The following is an 18,747-nucleotide window of genomic DNA, read 5'->3' as shown; positions in this document are numbered from 1 at the left end:
TCATTCTTTAGCTCCGCCCAAACGATACGCCTCCAGGCGCTCTGTTTTTTCCGGAAAGACTCGGTACAGCCCATATTTCTTTTATTAATATAATAAAACTAAAGACTTTTCGGAGATATGAAGGATGCAATACTACTCTATAGGGACTCAAGATTGACATGAGATTGACTGAAACTGAGTGTTTCACCCCCCCTTTAATTACTCACTCATGTCGTTCGACACTCGTAAGACCTTCGGAACACAAATGAAGATCTGAGTTACAGCAGAGCTGCTGAAGTTACAGTAAAACACAACTTGGTGGCGCTTAAGCACAACTTGCCATCTTGCCGAGCACACATTGATACAACAAAGTAGACAAAGATGATAAACTGCTAATGCCTGTCGCTGTGACTGCTGCTTGATTTTGGCAAGCAAGTAAATACTGTCTCCTCCTCTTCTTCTGCGTGACAAGCCAGTGTCAGAAGCATAAAGTCTGCAGCACCACCTTGTGTACCGGGAGCGCCGGCTACTGAATTTGCACGTTCAACCGTCGCATGGCCAGTTAAACGCTGGCGATAAGCGCACACAATATTCGTTCAAGTGTGTGTACAGGCGTTTACTCTTGTCGTGATCAGTGAACTGTGATTTTTGCAGCTCAGATGCAGTTGCACAGTGCAGAGCATATGTTTACAATAGTTCAATATTTAAATGACCGTTATTCAACTGAATTAAATGTTTTTTGTTTCTATATTCATAAATAAAAGCACAACGACAGTGGAGGATGTGATGCAAATGTAGCGGTGGCATATTCTATGCGAAATTCACCCTCTCACTCTGTAATGGCGATATCGCGAGAGCTTTTCACTTGTAACACCACTACTTACACAGAAGGCACACAACATATTTCATAGTATTCTCTACATAGGCTTTATCAATGTCGATTAGCATTAAAGTTTAAATATGCTGTATTTTCATGAAACTACCTGAGAAGGCTTAAAGAACTGAAAAACCATATATTGTCGCAGTCGTGTGTTTATTAGTCATGTTTAATCAAAGCGTTTCAATCTTCTGTTTATTCAGCTACAGTGATATGATGCCCTTAGGGATTTCCTGGAATGACGTGTGTTCTCTCACTTCTGCGGGGCATCGTTTGAGTTTCTGCACGATATCGCCCTCTGGCTTTCAGATAGAGCAGCATTTACAGATCACAGAGCCGTGCTTCACTGACAAGATGCGCATAAAATAATAGCAGCCTTTAACAAACGGCGTGTGCTTTAACTGGGATTAATGGTGCAGCCCTAGCAATACTCTTGTGCTTTTTGTTCTGCTCAGCTGGTGGCCCTCCTGCTGCTCGGCGCGGTCGCGGTGGAGGTCATCGTGGGAGAGGACGGTTCCCTGTGCGGAGAGAAGGACCGATGAAGTTTGAGAAGGACTTTGACTTTGAGAGCGCCAATGCTCAGTTCAACAAGGACGAGATTGACAAAGAGTTCCAGAGCAAACTCAAACTGAAAGGTACAAACCGACTACTAAATGTGCAGGATCAGCCTCATTTCTTCAAGAAATCAAATTAATGTTTGACAGTTAATTGCAAGTAAAGTGCATTATAGACTTTGTAATTTGTACTTCTCTTTAAAATATCATTAAAGTGAACATGACAATCATTTATGGAGGGCTACATGTCATGCACATAAATAATTATGTGTTTATAATAAAGACATTTTATTTTAAAAGTAATATCGAATAACACTAAGTGCACTTAAGTGGCCTTTTGTTTCATGAAAATTATATTATTTGCAAGTAAAGTGCTTTTTTTTTAAGGTCTGAAGTACACTGCAAGTGCACATTCAATACAATTAAGCACACCTTTTTACAAAGGAGAGTAAAGAACATTCTCATGCAAACAAATGCAGGTGTATTAACGTGTGTGTTTGTTCAGATGAGAAGTCCGATAAGGCGCTGAATGGCGAGGATAAGGGTGATTCGGGGGTCGAGACTCAGAACAGTGAAGGAAACGCTGATGAGGAAGAGTCTCTCGGACCAAACTGTTACTACGATAAAACCAAGTCTTTTTTTGACAACATCTCCTGTGATGATACAAGGTCAGCTCACGTCGCTTTATTATGAGCCTCCATCTGTAAAATGCCACTTTTGTTCCATGATCTGATTGTGAAGTCATTGTGCCTGATTTTAAACAGGAAGGCAGCCGAGAGGTCTGGACTATCTGGTTTCCCCAGGTGAGTACGACAAGCCAAAACGGCTGTACGGCAGAGGGTGCCAGCCTCAGAAACGTTGTTGGATGTATTTTGAGCTTGTTTTTCTTTTGTCGCTAATCAGAGAGAGGAGGAATACCTGGGCGGAGGAGCGGAGGATGAACGCAGAGACGTTTGGCCTGCCATTACGGCGGGGTCGCGGAGGCTTCAGGGGTCGCGGCGGCATGGGCTTCAGAGGGCGCGGCCGTGGATTCAGCCGGGGGTCGTTTGGGTCGTACTCTGGTGGAAGTGGCTTTAGAGGAGGATTCAGAGGAAGTCAAGGAGGAAGAGAGTTCTCTGATTTTGAATACCGGGTAATGAATGAGACAATTATACATTAGTACAACAGGTTCAACCCGGCGCTCTGGTGGAGTTAAATAGCCTGTAATAGGTGCTCTTTGGAAAGGGAAAAGTCCAATGACACAAAGGGCAGGTCCAAGGCACTGTCAGATGTAAAGGATACGGAAATAATTAAAAAGCCTTTATTAGGTATGACTTAGTGATTTTAAAATACAAGCGCCAACATGTTTCAACCCACAATGGTCTTCATCAGGGCAAAGCAACACAATGAATGAGTTTTTTTTTTTTCATTACGTTGGTATCCCCAATCCTGTAGACCCGGTTGCCTCGTTGGGTTAATTGATTGGGTTATAGGTTTGGTTTATCATTCTCATTCATTGTGTTGCTTTGCCCTGATGAAGACCAATGTGGGTCGAAACATGTTGGTGCTTGTATTTTAAAAATGACTTAAGCCATACCTAGTAAAGGCTTTTTAATTGTTTCCTTATCCTTTACATCTGACTGAGTGCCTTCACACAGAAAAATAGGGTGTCAAAATTGTACCTTTAGGGGTACAACAGCTTGTCGCTGGGGCAGTACCCTTAAAAGGACATCTTTGTACCATTTTTTTACCACAAAAAGGTTCATAGTAGTACTTTAAGATGCGCATTTGTACTCAAAGATACTAATATGCACCTTTTTAGGAGTAAAAAAGGTACAAAGTTGTCCTATTAAGGGTACTGCCCCAGCGACAAGCTGTTGTACCCCTAAAGGTACAATTTTGACACCCTTTTTTCTGTGTTGGACCTGCCCTTTTTGTCATTATACATTAGTAGTTAACATAAATGCATTTTTAAAATATATGGCGCACTCCCATAGTGTTGTCACGATACCAAATCTTTGACTTCGATACGATACCAGACTAAAATACCTCGATACCGATACTAAATCGATACCACGGTAAAAAACAAACAAAAAACAGATAATATGAATAATATGACAACAGAACTTATTATTCATTGTTTTATTTATTTTTTTACTAAAAATTCACTTGGCCAGCAGTTCTTGCGGTGGTTTTTGACCATTCCCTCCTCTTATTGCTATAATAACTACATGCCAGTGTGAACATCCTCACAGAGATCACATTATCAATCATTCACTAACCTTTCACTTCTCAACAGGTTGGGATGAACAAAATCTTATTTTATGATACGAGTAATTTCATATATTTTTTAAATGTAATCTTAGTTATAATATAGATTTTTAATTGTATCTGTTTTTAAAAATAAGCAAAAATGCAAATTACAAACAATATGACACACACAGCGCTTTATTTTTTAGTTTTAGGTCTATTAAACAGTAGCAACTAGCAAGTCAAGAAAGAAATTAAATAATCAAATATAAAACTGCTTACTTGGTCTTCACTCTATAATTTAACTATACTACTATTTTTTTTATAAATATATTTTAATTATTTAGCCAAGCATGTTTGCTTAACATTAATCACATAATATTAGGTCTGTCTTAAGACCTGCACTGATCTAATTACCTCAGCTGTAGGCTACACGTTCACCAAAGACATCGACTGTGTTTACCTGAATACACACCAGACCGTGCATCTTTACATATGTTTGACCATTCAAACCCAAATAATCCGTGAAAGAACTGAAGGGCGATCTCATGTTTGTTGTCTGAAAGGCGTGTGCGCGCGCTTCAGGTCAGAGTCCGGTAGCGCGAGCACTTCCCGCGCCGCGCTTTTTTCTTCTCAATGCGTGCATATTTCTGTTGCTTTCTCTGTCATGCACTGTGCGTATATATTTAACTCTTCTACTACTTCCAATGTTTATTGAACGGCTAAAGCAGAGCTCTGCACACACATCCTGACACCTGCTGTCACACATCCACGCACATTAAGAAATACATATAGGGACTGTCCTCCTTAAAGTACCGGTACTAATACAAGTCAATATCGTACCGTTTGTAATAGCAAGGTATTGCAATACTTTTCTAGTACCGGTATATCGTGCAACACTACACTCCCATTTAAAAAAAAAAAATCTAACAACATAGCAGGAGCCAGTTTTAAATGCATCAGATGTCTGGTCCCTTCAATCCACAAAAAAAGGGCTGTGGGCTGATATGGTCAAGTCCCAATGATTCGCCTACATTGAGCATCAGTAATGTTTAGAACAGGGGTGTCCAAAGTCGGTCCTGGAGGGCCACTGTCCTGCAGAGTTTAGCTCCAGCTTGCCTCAACACACTGCTAAAGTTTCTACTAGGGGTGTCCCTGACTAAGGATTTACACATTCGCATCAGAATTTTCCAATCTCTCTATGGTCGACCGATAGTCGAATCATCTGTGTGTGTGTGTAAACCATAGACTGGAAAAAAATAAACAGTATAAACGGGTTGGGAAGGGCAGGACACTAGTCAGCAGGAGGCTAAGACTATTTTTATTTTACTTTACACACAAACTAGGCTACACTACACATTCGTAAATTAACCGTTCTCTCATAACATTTAAAAGCCGCGATCGAAACACAGAACAACACACAAATATATAAAAGAACATAAATAAACCTAAAAAAATACCTGCCTAGAAAGGAAAAGAACACTTTGTGCGTTTATATGCACGTTTTTAAGATGCACGTTTTCCACGATTGTGTTAAAGGGGGTCGCACACCGGACTGAAGCTCAGCGCCGTGTCTCGGGGATCTCACACCAGGCAGACGTGAACATTACGCGCCACGCGCGAGATCAATTTTGAATCGACTTCTGACAGAAGAGCTGCACGATGAGTGTATCTTGTAGCACAGGGTGAACTCAGTATGTACATTCATGATTTGAGGGAAATATACATTTAATCGCCGCGGACAGGCGTATTTGTGCTGTTGTCGGTGTATGTGTTTTTTAAAGGCGTGGTGCGTCCGGTGTGAAGCTCAGTGCCCTTAAAGGGCCGATCGCTCAGCGCCGTGACGCATCTTTATAGCACTAATATTGAGCACCCCCATATTGCCAAAATGCTATGATCCTCGTTTCATAACACCCGCGAAGATTCGACCGTGAGATCAGTGGTTGAATCCGGTCCTGCATATCGATGCATCGAATCTTTGACTATTAGGGGTCACCCCTAGTTTCTAGTATGCCCAATAAGACCTTAATTAGCTCAGGCTATCCGCGGGGTCTTGAAAAGTATTAAAAGATGATAAATCAATTTTGGGAAAATTAAGACCCTTATAAAGTATTAAAAAGTCTTATCACGGCTTTATAAAGTCTTAAATTTTGAAAGTATTTTGTTCAAGCTTTGTCAAAAGAGTTTGACTCCAAAAAGTATTTATGAATATATTTATTTTCATCCCCATAAGTATTAAAAAACAACGGGGCGCTCAGTCTGAGATCGGCTCGGAGCGCGCGCGCCAGGGATGGACATTAGCGCCGCCACCTGCCAAATGCGGCTGATTTAGAGTTGTGGCGGGTAAATTCGCTTCACCTACCGAGCTGTTTCACCTCTTTGTAAACTTTGTTTAATGCATGCGAGTGCTGCCGTATGTGCGCAGATGACCAGTCGTTTTCTCCGTCATCACTGGAGTGAAGACGCGCTGTGAGACTCGTGCGCGCTGAGAGATCTGACGCTGTGCATCATCCGAGAGCGCGCACTCGTCTCACAGCGCGCAAATATTGAGTTCTCTTTTTTAGTCTTGCGCTTAAACGGACAAACTCATTTACATTTACATTTACATTTAATCATTTAGCAGAGGCTTTTATCCAAAGCGACTTACAAAAAAGGGTAGAGCAATAGAAGCAACGAAACAAACAAGGCCAACAACCTGTAAGAGCTGTAAGAAATCTCAATTAATTAGCACAGTACACAACTTTTTTTTTATTTTTTTTATATAGCCAAACTCACACAAGAAGTGTCATCATGTCCATCTTGATGAGTATCCAAGCAGACATAGTCTGAATATGCCTTAAGTGAACTGTATAGTATGTACAGTCGAGAAAGAAGAGCATATCCCTGCCTCAGGTCTTAAAGGCGCAGTAGCCTTTACTGCTGCCTGAGTGATGTCCTTATATTTAGTTTGACATATTCAGGCCCCGTCCACACGGAGACGCGTTTTGCTGTATACTAGGGCTGGGACAACACGTCGACGCAAAAAATACGTCGACGCAAAATATGCGCGTCGATTCGTCAGACTCAAAATAAAGATGGCGGCGCCGGAGAGTAGTAGCAACCATAGATGTACATAATAAAGTATATTATGTAATTAAGAATATTATTTATTATGGATATCTATGGTAGCAACACGAGTGGCTCCTCAGACTTTCAGAAGTGCAAGGCTTGCGGGTTGGCCACAGTCTATGGGGTTGGCGCGCGGTGCGCACGGAGCATCACAGGCATGCGCGCACGCGTTTTGTTGTCACGGCTACATAAACAAATTTCTGCACACAGGAAGACAGATGTTTTGGTAATATTTGATGTATTTTAATCACAAAAACAAACGTTTGCACCAAGTGAAAGCATCGGACACATTGGCTACGTTACGTACATAATAAGCTTTAAATTTAAAATGTTTAATGTCTAATCGCGCTGATGTGACCGAGGGTATCCATCCTCTAAGTGAGCAGTTTCATCCCAGGACTATTCCGGTTTTAAACGGAATATTGGCGCCCGTAATGCACGCTACATGTAACTTTTCACTGTCATGCCACGGATGCACGTGGCGTTTCTGTTGTGGATCAGCCACGGGGTTGCGTGGCGTTTTCTCTGCCTTTGCACACTAGAAGGGTGTCTGACGCGGCGCTGCTGCTGCTATTGATGCGGAGGGAAGCCCTATTCCTAATGTTAAACTTAAATAGCCTACTGATACAGCAAAGGAATAGGCAAAAGAATATTTCGTTCTGTATTGACAGTTGCAATATTTCAAAATCGATAATTGACTTGTTTTATTATTACAATTAGGCCTATATCTGCATTTATGTAAACCTACAGACTTTCAAACATGAAAATGTAATTTAATAATATGTATTCGTGTCAAAATGATATATAAACATCTTTTCCTATTCTATTTTGCCTGGAGACGCTCCCAACACACGTGAAAAATAGGCGCTCTTCTATTTCTAGCATGCACGCGTTTTCCGCGCGTCACAGTCAGTGTGCAAAACCTGTTAACATGGGAGCCGAAACAAAAACGGACACGCCACGCAGCCGAGACACTCACGCTTGCAGTGTGTCCCCGGATTTGATTAACCAACTTGTTGATATTTAATCGATGGGCATAGCCTGTAGGCTGAGTTGCATACATAGAAAAATCGTATAATATGTTTCTCTGTTGTAGGTTAATACTTATTTATGTGTGTGTGTGTGTGTGTGTGTGTGTGTGTGTGTGTGTAGCCTACTTTATGTTTTCAAGGTTTTATTGAATGCATTGCTCTTGTATAGTCTTACTTTGGAATTTTAAGAGCAATAAACATATATTGCAACGTTAAGGAATTCATTTTTTCATTCAGATAATTAAATCAACATGTATAAATTGCTATTAGGCAATTAATGGGGAGATAATCGGTAATCGAATCGTAACCGAATCGGACAGGAAAAATGAATCGTTAGATTAATCGATGCATCGAAAAAATAATCGCTAGATTAATCATTTAAAAAATAATCGTTTATCCCAGCCCTACTGTATACGTATACATTTTGTACCGTATCAGCGTTTCGTCCACACGGATCCGGCGTTTTAGAAGCATGCATCCGATATTTTCCGAAACTGGGTCCCAAAGCGAGTAAATCTGGAAACGATCATCTTCCGTTTTCGTGTGTACAGCGAATCCGTATATTTTCTGAAACGGTGATGTCCTCACACTACGTCCAGCACGGTGAAGAGTTTAGGGATACAACTACGGGCACTGGGCACGCGTACATCAATATCGCGTCATTTAGTTGACGTATCTGCATTGTTGTAAGGGTATGTTTTGGGTTGGGGTAGGTGTAGGCATTAATAAAACACATCTGTTAAGTAGCAAATGAATTTATTGTTATTTAATTGTGAGATTTTTCCTCACCTCCGACCACTGCTAGACCCCGGCTAGCCACAACTCTTCTTCTCCGTTTTGGGTGTATTTCTGTGGCAGAATTACAGCGCCACACACTGGCCTGGCATGCAAACTACATCGTTTTTAGTCCGTACCAAACTCTTTCGCCATCTTTGTTTGAAACGTACAATTGCAGGTTATTAGCAGGGTTCTTTTTTTCCCGTGGGTTTTGTTTTGGCACTTCTCTGCGCAGATGAATCTGTGATTTCCACGTTAGTGCACATTGATATAATTATGACTTACTAGGCATATATCCGGAAATAAATTAAATCTGTCATCTTAAGTAACATTTGCTGTTTTTGTTCTGACCAAATGTAAACATTTGTTTTATGTACATTTATGACCTCAAATGCTCTTTTCCCACAAAATCGGACCCGATAGCTTAAATGATCAATTATTTGTTATTAGGTTACCGTGAATCAGGGTAAGGTAGGGAGACTGTAGTTATCCTCTTAAAGGGATAGTTCACCCAAAAATGAAAATGTAATGTTTATCTGCTTGCCTCCAGAGCATCCAAGATATAGGTGACCTTTAAAAACCTTCATTTGTGTTCTACTGAAGTCACCTATATCTTGGATGCTCTGGGGATAAGCAGATACACATCAGTCATTTTTGGGTGAACTATCCCTTTAATCAAAATTTGTTTGCATAGTGCAGCTTTAATTTAAAAGAATGTACAACCGTTACCGCATGATTTTCCTCCTTTGAACTATTTAGTGTTCAATTTAAAATGTGACAATTTAGGCTGCATTTACACTGCAGGTCTTGATGCACAATTCCGATTTGGTGACTATATCCGAATTTTTTTTTGACGACCCGCTTACATCATCTTTTCAAAAGCGACCCGTATCCGATATTTGCATTTACACTGTACACTGGGAAAAAAGGCCAAGACGTTCTTAACCGGAAAAGGAAGTAAATCAGCGCGATATGCGATGGACGCAGACAAAATGATTGCACAATGTTTTGCTGTCTGCACTTTTCCACACATCTTTAAAGGTCGGCAAACATTTCTCTCTTAAGGTAGAGCAAAAGAGGAGTGCCCTTGATGGGGTTGCAAGGTTTTTTACAACAAAACCCGTCCAATTGCAACTCAAAACTGTGTTAAAGTAGCCCAATTCCACATGAAAACTGCAGACTTTGCAACACTGGATCGCAGTTTGTGTCCACCTGAATTGACGTCATTCGCCGCCGTCCTGTTTTCAATGACGTACGACTCATTTACTGGGGAATATCCGATCTGTCCGCTTACATGGCAGACGCTAATGCACGCGTCCGAATCCTATCGGATTTATTACCACATATGGGTGAGGCCTGAATCCGATCTGAGGATATCGGAATTTAGGGCTGTGTATTGCCAAGACTCTGGCGATACAATACGTATCACGATACAGGGGTTACGATACGATATATTGCAATATATTGCGATATTGTAAGAGAGGCAATATATTGAGATTTCTTATTTGTGTTTTTGTTTTTTATAATTTAAAAGAATAAAGAACACAACCATAAGCCTAAAACACGAGACAAAGTATTTTATTTAATTAATACAGTATAATCTATATCACTAATCATATGCAATGTGCGATCTAAGTTAAGGGGAATGTAAAGTGACTGCAGGATTCTTTGTGTTAATGTTTTAAAGGTTCACAGTATAGCAGTGGCTATTTAACAACAGAAAGTGCAGTCTATTTCATGACTGAATGACCGTTTGTTTTATATTTAACACAGCAGCCCCGATCACACAGAGCGCGTTTTTGCAGCGAGAAGCCTTTTTTGAATGGATTTCGTTTGGCAGAGAGCGTTATGTGCGCTGCTTATGCGCCCTGGGCGCCTCGCGTTTTAACCGCTTGCTGCGCCTCGCGTTTTAACCGCTTGCTGCGCCTCGCGTTTTTGAAGGAGCGCTCCGAGCGCATGAAGTGGGAAAGAAGTCAACTCTGAGCAGAAAAGCGTGCAACATCATCGCGCTTATTTTCTGTTGTCCAAACGAATGAATGAAGCGGCGGGCCTTCCGTTGTGTTGACCGCTACATTGATTTGACTGACAGTACAGGTGATTCGGGGGTTGCCTAGAAACATTAAAGCACATTCGAACCTCAAAAACGCGTTGTGTGTGATCGGACCCTAAAGCTGTTTTCTATAAAGCAGTCTATTGTATAAAGTGCTATTTCAAGTAACGTTACTGAGCTGCAGAGCTGGTGCATCCATATCCACATCGCTATTATCTTTCGTTCTCCTGCCACCGCTGTCAGTTTTGGAGTGTGTTTATTTTGTTACTGAGAGAAAAGCGTGCAGTCTATTCTATCGAAACGCTTCTCAGCAGCGCGGGTGACGTCAGGATGTTAAGCGAGCTCTCTGTTTCAATGTGTTTCCCGAGTATTAGATTATAACTTGGCCTATTTTGCAAACAAAATGATTCTTGTCGATTTCCTTAGTGGCTTCTTTAGCCTGAAGCCAAAATGAGTCCACACTTCAGCTCTGTATACTGCAGGAGCGGAATAATGCTATCGTCTTGAGAGCTGGGTTTGCTAATGTAAACACTAGTGATGCACACACTTTCACCTTGCGCTTCTCCGGCTCCGCGTCAGTTATACGTTCTGAGATAACACTGCCATCTAGCGGTTGGGTGTTATACAGTCTGTGGTTTAACCGAACTCAAAGCCACGAATCTTGGATGTAAATAAATAAATATATAAATATCGATACAGCGTTTTTGAGAATCGATACAGTATCGCCAAACATAATATCGCGATATTCACGTGTATCGATTTTTCTTACACCCCTATCGGAATTCATGCGTTTTTTTTTTTACTGCTTACACGTTCACATGTCATATCCGATCTGTGCCACATGAGAGGAAAAAAATCAGCATTGGCTCACTTGAACTATGCAGTGTAAATGAGGCCTTAGACCCTTTTACAGTGTGGAGGATAGAATTTTTATTTTATGTATTTTTTGTCATTGTAGGGCTGTTGGCATTAATTTAGCATAACCTTTCGAGTTAATTATATATATCACGTTATGCGTAATTTTATTTCACGATGACAATCACAATAGTCATTTTTTTCTTTAAATAAAGTTTGATATAATTTTTTTTATTGCCTTAATTTCAGAATTCTACCCATTTTCAATATAATTTAAACAAGTAAAACGGCAATAAAGAGCATATAAAACAAACTACAATAGAACAAAGACACGAATGAAATGGGCCTAAAAAAACCTCAAGCACTAGAAAAACTACATACAATTCTCCCGGTATATCACCCGCCCCTATAAGCACCATTTGCTAATGTTTGGTACATGATTAGCTAGCCCCTTCTGAGTGTGCAACTGAGTGTTCAAATGCGTTCAAAATCACGTGCTATGTGAGTGGGTACAACATTTGAAATTGAACGAACTTTGCGGCCGTTAAAAAATTGCTCTCTATAGTATGAATGTAATCTGGACGTACTACATCCGCCATGTTGTCGTTATCATGTGACCTAACGGCGTCAGTTACGTCCCTTCACCTTCATTGATAAATGCTCTCCCGTGGCCTCATGGGATCGTGACGTGTTCATCGTATGTAGCCGCTCATCCGAGTACTTTTCGCTACTGTTTTTCGGATAGTATGAATTCAGACATACTACTCTTTTGGCGTGCCGTTTTTCGCATACTATATAGTAGAGAAGTATTCAATTTCGGACGCAGGTTCTGTCTCCTTGTAATATTTACTATGTATTGTTAGATTTGGGTATTAAATATAGATAAAAAACAACCTTTTCCTAATGCTGCGTTCACACCGCACGTAAATGATTTACATGTTTAGTCAATGCAGAGACGCGAATAGGCATTCTGCGGCGCGATCCGCGAGAATGACGCGGCAAGGGTCACGCGAATTGAGCATTTTGAACGCGCGAAACGCTCTAGGTTGAAAAATCTGAACTTTGGCAGATATTCGCGCCGCGTTAACCAATGAGGAGCCTGCTTACTGTTTTCACGTGGTGAAGTGACGGATGGGAAACCCAGAGGCCAGAGTTAAAAATACTACTGTTATTGTGTCACAAAATGTAGTTTTAATAGTTTTTCAATGTCGTTGTTTAAAGCTCAAATATGTGGTTTATTTATTAAGAGAGCTCCTATTTGAAAATTTGATCTGGTGTTTTGGGAGATGTGAGACCCAGGCGATCAGCAGCGCTCGTCAACCCCGGCGAGAGCAGCCTTAACCTCCAACTTCGTGCAAATAGCGCGATTTTATTTGCATCATTCGCGTGCGGTGTGAACGCAGCATTTTGAACCCAATTTGTTGAAAAAAATTGACTTTTTTTCTTTTTCTTTCCTAACTTTTTTTAGTACAGACCGAGTCACTGTTTTTCCTCTTTATTTGTTTCTCCAGAAGGACAACAAAATCGCTGCGTAGTGATGACAGGAGATGGATGCTGAAGACCTGATTTGGGGTCAGACGAGGAGCTAATGTACGTAAATCTGTCACCAGCACTGGGGTTCGACTGCTTGAAACCTGGACATTAATGAAAACATCTCCATTTCTTCCCGAGGAGTGGAGCAAATGCAATTTTTTCGATTTGTTAAATTGAGAATAATATTTCCAGATGGATTTAAATATATTATGGTTTCTGAGGGACATTTTGTTGTTGTCCATGCTCAACCTGAATTTGATTATATGCTGCTTACAGCTAACGGATGATCTATAATAACGCATTGTGATGACTCTGATCACTGAATGAGCTTTATTTTTGACTCGTTTTGCTATGTTGGCGTACTTAGAATAGACCGTCTGGAACTAAGTTATATAATATTTTTCTAATGTTATTTCATTCTTCAAACCCCAACGTCACCATTTCTGTAGTAAGATTTTCTCTCTCGCTTTTCTTTTTAAATATATACAAACGTGGTACATTTTTTTTGACTTATTCAGATGTATTCATCCCTTGTAAGACGCCCAAAGTTTATAGCAAGACTCCTCCAGCTGTTTTGCGTTTGGAGGAAAGTGTCAGTATTTCACTAAAGGACATTTTAGATAAAACTAAAAAATATAAAAACACTGACTTTGAGGGGAAACCGTTCTTTTTCGAGTGACGCAATTGAAACTAAAGCGAGGCAATATGGTGAAACAATGCAGAGTGACTCAGCGATATGTTTATATATGAGATGGGTTTATATTTGAGGTACACTTTGCAGTATGTAGCACTTTGTAGCAGATGTTTACTGATGAGTGAATGTCCCATCTTTACTAGGAAAATAATGCTACTCTGTGAATCTACGGAAAGCTATGCTGCGTTGTCACTTAAATGGTGTGTTTTTTTCTCCCACCACTATCCGCTATATGACCGTCGTTCAACATTGAGATCGTATACGCGTCTTAACCGACACATCTACACTGAGCCTAGAGCTCGCTGGGAAGATTTGTTCGTTAGCTCTATCATCCAGTGGGTCGTTTCTTCTGCTCTCTGTCTTTAATGTGATGGAGAGCCGGGCCGCTGAAGAGCCAGAATGTGTTGTGTGGCGTTATTATGCTTTTGCCCATCTCTCCTCGTTCCGCTCCTGTGTTTTATAGTCACTGACTGCACTAGCATGATGTTGTAGCGACACGCAGCCGCCTGCAGCTTACCCTGACGTGCACAGCGTGATATTCACACCTGTAGATCGCTCAAGATTTCCTTTTTTTGTAATCAGAATTGATTTTGCCATCTGTGCGATGTCCTCGCGGTGACTGCACCAGAATAACGCTTTTTTTATTTGTATGGATTTACGTCACTAAATTTCGAAGGTTTGATATTTTAACTGGCCAGTTTTGATTGTGTATGGCTATGACATCTCTGCGCAAATGTTTTGTCTTGTGTTTAAATTGTTGGGATATTTGGGGAAGTTGATAATGAAATAAACTTTGTTTTCAGATGATATATATGTATAAATTGAAGTACAAGTCTGCAAGACCTCAAACACTTTGAGTTTTGGATCCCGTGTCGAATATCCTCTTGCACTTTTCAAGCTCTTAAATTTAGAGAACAGACGCTTTACTCCAGTAATACACACTAGTGAATCCTCTAAAGCATGTGGTCAGTAATGCAGCTTCGCGTACTTAATTGGTCAATATAAACACAGAAGAAGGTATAACTGTCCTAAAATTTCACCTTTGTTATTATATATAATTGGGAACGTACGTTATTGTAAAAGGATCCAGCTAGTGTTATTAGTCCGTTCGTTTAAGTTTAGAGACTATTACAGTTGTGTAAATCACAGTTTGTTCAATGTCGGGGCAGTAACACTCGCGTGTAAACGGGACATTGCTGCATGCAGGTCTCGTCACAAGCCAGCAATGCTTTTGAGGCGAACCCTTCAATGGAAATGTTTCGTGATAAACACAATCCTTCCATCAGGTCGACACACTTTCCCTCTGAACCGCAGCATGGCATCTGTTCACAACTAAATGTAAAGAGGTTTTTACTAGATGCAAGAATAAACTGTTTAATATCTGTTGTGTGGTTTGTGTACTTCTGTGGGTTGAGCGGTCATTATGCTCCATACTTTTGCGTATTTTTAAAATTAGGATTGCAATGGTACACTCGAGCGCAAACTAGTGTGATTTCAGACGGTTTATTGAGCGTTCATTTCAATGTGAACTGATGGGTAAAGGCAGTCAGTTGAGCTTAAGAGGAGCTGGACAGAAGGAATTCAGTTTTATTTGAGGTGTTTAACGTATTCTGACGTAAACTAACGCTTCGTGTCAAGTATTTTTTATTTACATTTGTAGTGAAGTTGGAATTTAGTAGGTTTAAAATATAGTCACTTTAAATGTAACATCAAATAACACACTATAGTTAAAATTATAGTCTAGTACGTGTGCTTTAGTGTGTTAGTCTACTTTAAAGCCTGACAAAATATTAAAAATGTGTTTAAATGTATTTTAAAATTGTGTTATTTTAGGATCACTGTGACGCTATTATTATTTTTTTATGTTGCTTTTAAATGTTGGAAGCAAAAGCTCTTGGGAGGGAATGCAACGTTTTTTAGGGGAACACGAGAAAGCAAAAGCATTAAAATAATTTGTTCCTTTTGCATAATTTTATTGTTGTTTATTTTAGTTCAAGTTAATCAATAAAAAAATGTTGCCTTGCCAAGTATAGCTGAAATAATATGGAGCTAGAAATATGACAAAATGATCTGAATTTGATTTGTATAAATCTGAATTATTGTCAAGTGTAATCTAACAAAATTGAATATTATATTGCATTTTACATAGTACATTTTAAATGTTGAATATAGAACCTTTGAAATTGAACAAATCTGAAATGTTTTTGTCGAAATTGTATAGACATGTATTTTCAAACAGCAGATATTTTGTTCTGAATTAATAGACTGTAAATATTCAGTTTTAGAAAATACAGATTCAAGATTTCAGATGAAGAAGAAATTCAGATCATCAAATTCAATTCAAAAGTATAAAAGGGCTGTTTGATCTCTTTATTCCATTACAAATAGGAAATGAAATGATCAGATGGTGCTCTGTTGGATTTGTCTGACATCCTTTACTCTTCCCTGATGACCTCTGGCCTACTTTGTTAGATCTGAATTTCTGCGATCTGAATTTTAGAATATTGAATTTGATGATCTGAATTTTAGAATATTGAATTTGATGATCTGAATTTTAGAATATTGAATTTGATGATCTGAATTTTAGAATATTGAATTTGATGATCTGAATTTTAGAATATTGAATTTGATGATCTGAATTTCTTCTTCATCTGAAATCTTGAATCTGTATTTTCTAAAACTGAATATTTACAGTCTATTAATTCAGAAAAAAAATATCTGCTATTCAGAACTATGTAAAATGCAACATAATATTCAAATTTGTTAGATTTACACTTGTCAATAATTCAGATTTATACAATTCAAATTCAGATCTTGTCATATTTCTAGCTCCATAAAATAAAATGAGCATATATAATATGCATAATTTATTATATATTTATATATATATATATATACACACACGCATGTACATACACACACACATACTGTAAAAAAATAAGTTACCTGGTTGCCTTAATTTTGTTCATTGAAATTAAAAAGAGTTAATACAATGACATTTTTTTGCGACTCGACAATATTATTAAAGATTTTGTATTAAGTGTATTGGGTAATTGTGTGTTTTATTTGTGATGACACAGCCAAATGGTGCTATTTTCATGATCTATCACTTTTTTTAATGTGGCTCAGATACAATAATATTTTGAGTTTATGTTTATTAAACTAATTTCCTTCATTGTATCAACTCAAATTTTTTATTTCAATAAACTCAATTTTAAGGCAACCAGGTTACTTATAGCCTAGAAATCTAGACGCACCCTAGCGGCAGCAAATTTAATCTGCCCGCGAGTGTCGTCTAACAACTCTCAATACCCTTCTGAGCTGTAATCACCTAACTCCTGTCAGGCCAATCACATCGTGTATAGAGCCGGTGGGCGGGGCTTAACAATGACGGCCGAGTTGCGTTTGCGTGCTTCTAGTTAACACAGAAGCTGGCGAACGGCGGTCTTTCGAATCAGCTTTGACCGTGACTCTGGAAGACTTGGAGTTAAGCTTTTCTCTGAGAAAAGAACAAAGAACGGCACTGAAGTCATTCTTAAGAAGGGAAGATGTGTTCTGAGTTTAGCCGACCGGATACGGTGAATGTTTAATCTATCAACGAGCTCTGCTTCACCTTCGTTGCTCTGGTTGGTGTAGCGCTATCCTATCGCGTGCAGAGGGAGTTTGAAAGACAACCGTTTATCCGCCCCTCGGATTGAGCTGTCAATGGTGAGTTACCTTTTTTAAGTTAAACCAACAATTTTTTTTACTGTATGTATGTAATTTCTAAATGAATAAATGTATAAGGTCTTTTGCATTAGCTGTATGAGGACACTCCACACAGGAGGCGGTCCAGTCATTAGGAATGATTGTAAAGTGGGGAGAGTTGGTCAGCTGATTTATCTGAACCATTGGTGAGATTTCTAACTTGAAGAGCCTCTTCTGTATTATCAGCACAAGGAAGACACAGTTCTACACTACACTGTAAGTGTTCATTTAGTTGGATTAACTTAATGTAAGTAACCTGGTTGCCTTAATTTTGAGTATTGACATTCGAGTTGATAAAATGAAGGAAATTGGTTTAATAATTAGAAACTCAAAATATTATTGGTTCTGAACCACGAAAATGTGATGAATCATGAAAATATTTTTTACAGAGTAGGTTGGTGAAGTGCAGAAACTGCATGTGGACCAATGAGAAGTCCTGTCCTTCCTGATCTTGGTACCAGAGGTGGTGGTCTTGTCCTCTTAAGAGATGTCTGGCTGTTGTCCGAGCGTCTTTATCCGATGGCGTTAGTCCACCAAGATCAAAATATGGCAAACCTTTGTCCACTGGGAGAGATTAACAGCTGGTCTGTCCGCTACACCCATCAATGCAAAAATAATTTGAAATGTAAAAAAAAAAAAATGTTTGGGGAAATAAAAAAAATAAAAATAAGGCACGCCCTCCTCTCAGGGAACCATGGTTACTTTAAGTAAGCGGCGACGTTCCCTTTCGAGGTCGGGTCACTCTGCACTGCATCAGTAGTTGTATCTGAAGCCAAACAGCAGAATGCAAAAGATTTGTAAACCCATGAAAATATTAATTAATAACCCATTTATTATAATAAGTCTTACATTTTTAAAAAACAATAATATTAGTAACAAATTGCCACTTGGCATCAACTTACCCCAAGGGTCAAATTTTGTCTTTTTACTTCAAAAATAAAATAAAAATAAAATTGTTCACAAATCCCTCATTGACGAATAGACACAAAATAAAACTTATATTCGACATAATACAGTCATAGATCACTATTTTCCAGAGACACAAAATTAGAAAAATTAACTACCTAAAATAAACAGTTTAGAAAGGAAGGGTTTATACAAAGATAAAATCACATACAAATCATATTGTATCAGGTTATTTATTGTTTTATTTTGCTGTTATTACATGTATTTTCCATAAATGACATTGGAAAATAGCTCTTTATATTATGGATAAAATAAATATTGCATTGATATTAAACTCTTGTTTATAGAGCTGCGGTGCACAACTTTTCTGCTACTTTCACCCACATGAAAAAATGCTACTGCCAACA

General features: G+C 39.1%; 1 protein-coding gene across 2 annotated transcripts in view; it reads left to right on the top strand.

Annotated features, from left to right (window-relative positions):
* Positions 1–15,069, top strand: part of lsm14aa (LSM14A mRNA processing body assembly factor a) — a 37,149-nt gene extending 22,080 nt beyond the window's left edge. For both annotated transcript variants that reach the window (XM_067437238.1, XM_067437240.1), the window contains 5 exons: positions 1,312–1,491; positions 1,916–2,078; positions 2,175–2,213; positions 2,314–2,542; positions 12,972–15,069. In XM_067437238.1, coding sequence (XP_067293339.1) covers positions 1,312–1,491; positions 1,916–2,078; positions 2,175–2,213; positions 2,314–2,542; positions 12,972–12,995 — 635 coding nt within the window. In that variant the 3' untranslated portion in view covers positions 12,996–15,069. The remainder of the gene's footprint in view (positions 1–1,311; positions 1,492–1,915; positions 2,079–2,174; positions 2,214–2,313; positions 2,543–12,971) is intronic.
* The last annotated feature ends 3,678 nt before the right edge of the window (positions 15,070–18,747 follow it).

The sequence above is a fragment of the Pseudorasbora parva genome, chromosome 25 (assembly GCF_024679245.1).
Source record: "Pseudorasbora parva isolate DD20220531a chromosome 25, ASM2467924v1, whole genome shotgun sequence".
NCBI lineage: Eukaryota > Metazoa > Chordata > Actinopteri > Cypriniformes > Gobionidae > Pseudorasbora > Pseudorasbora parva.
This window is presented reverse-complemented; position numbering and strand designations above follow the sequence as displayed.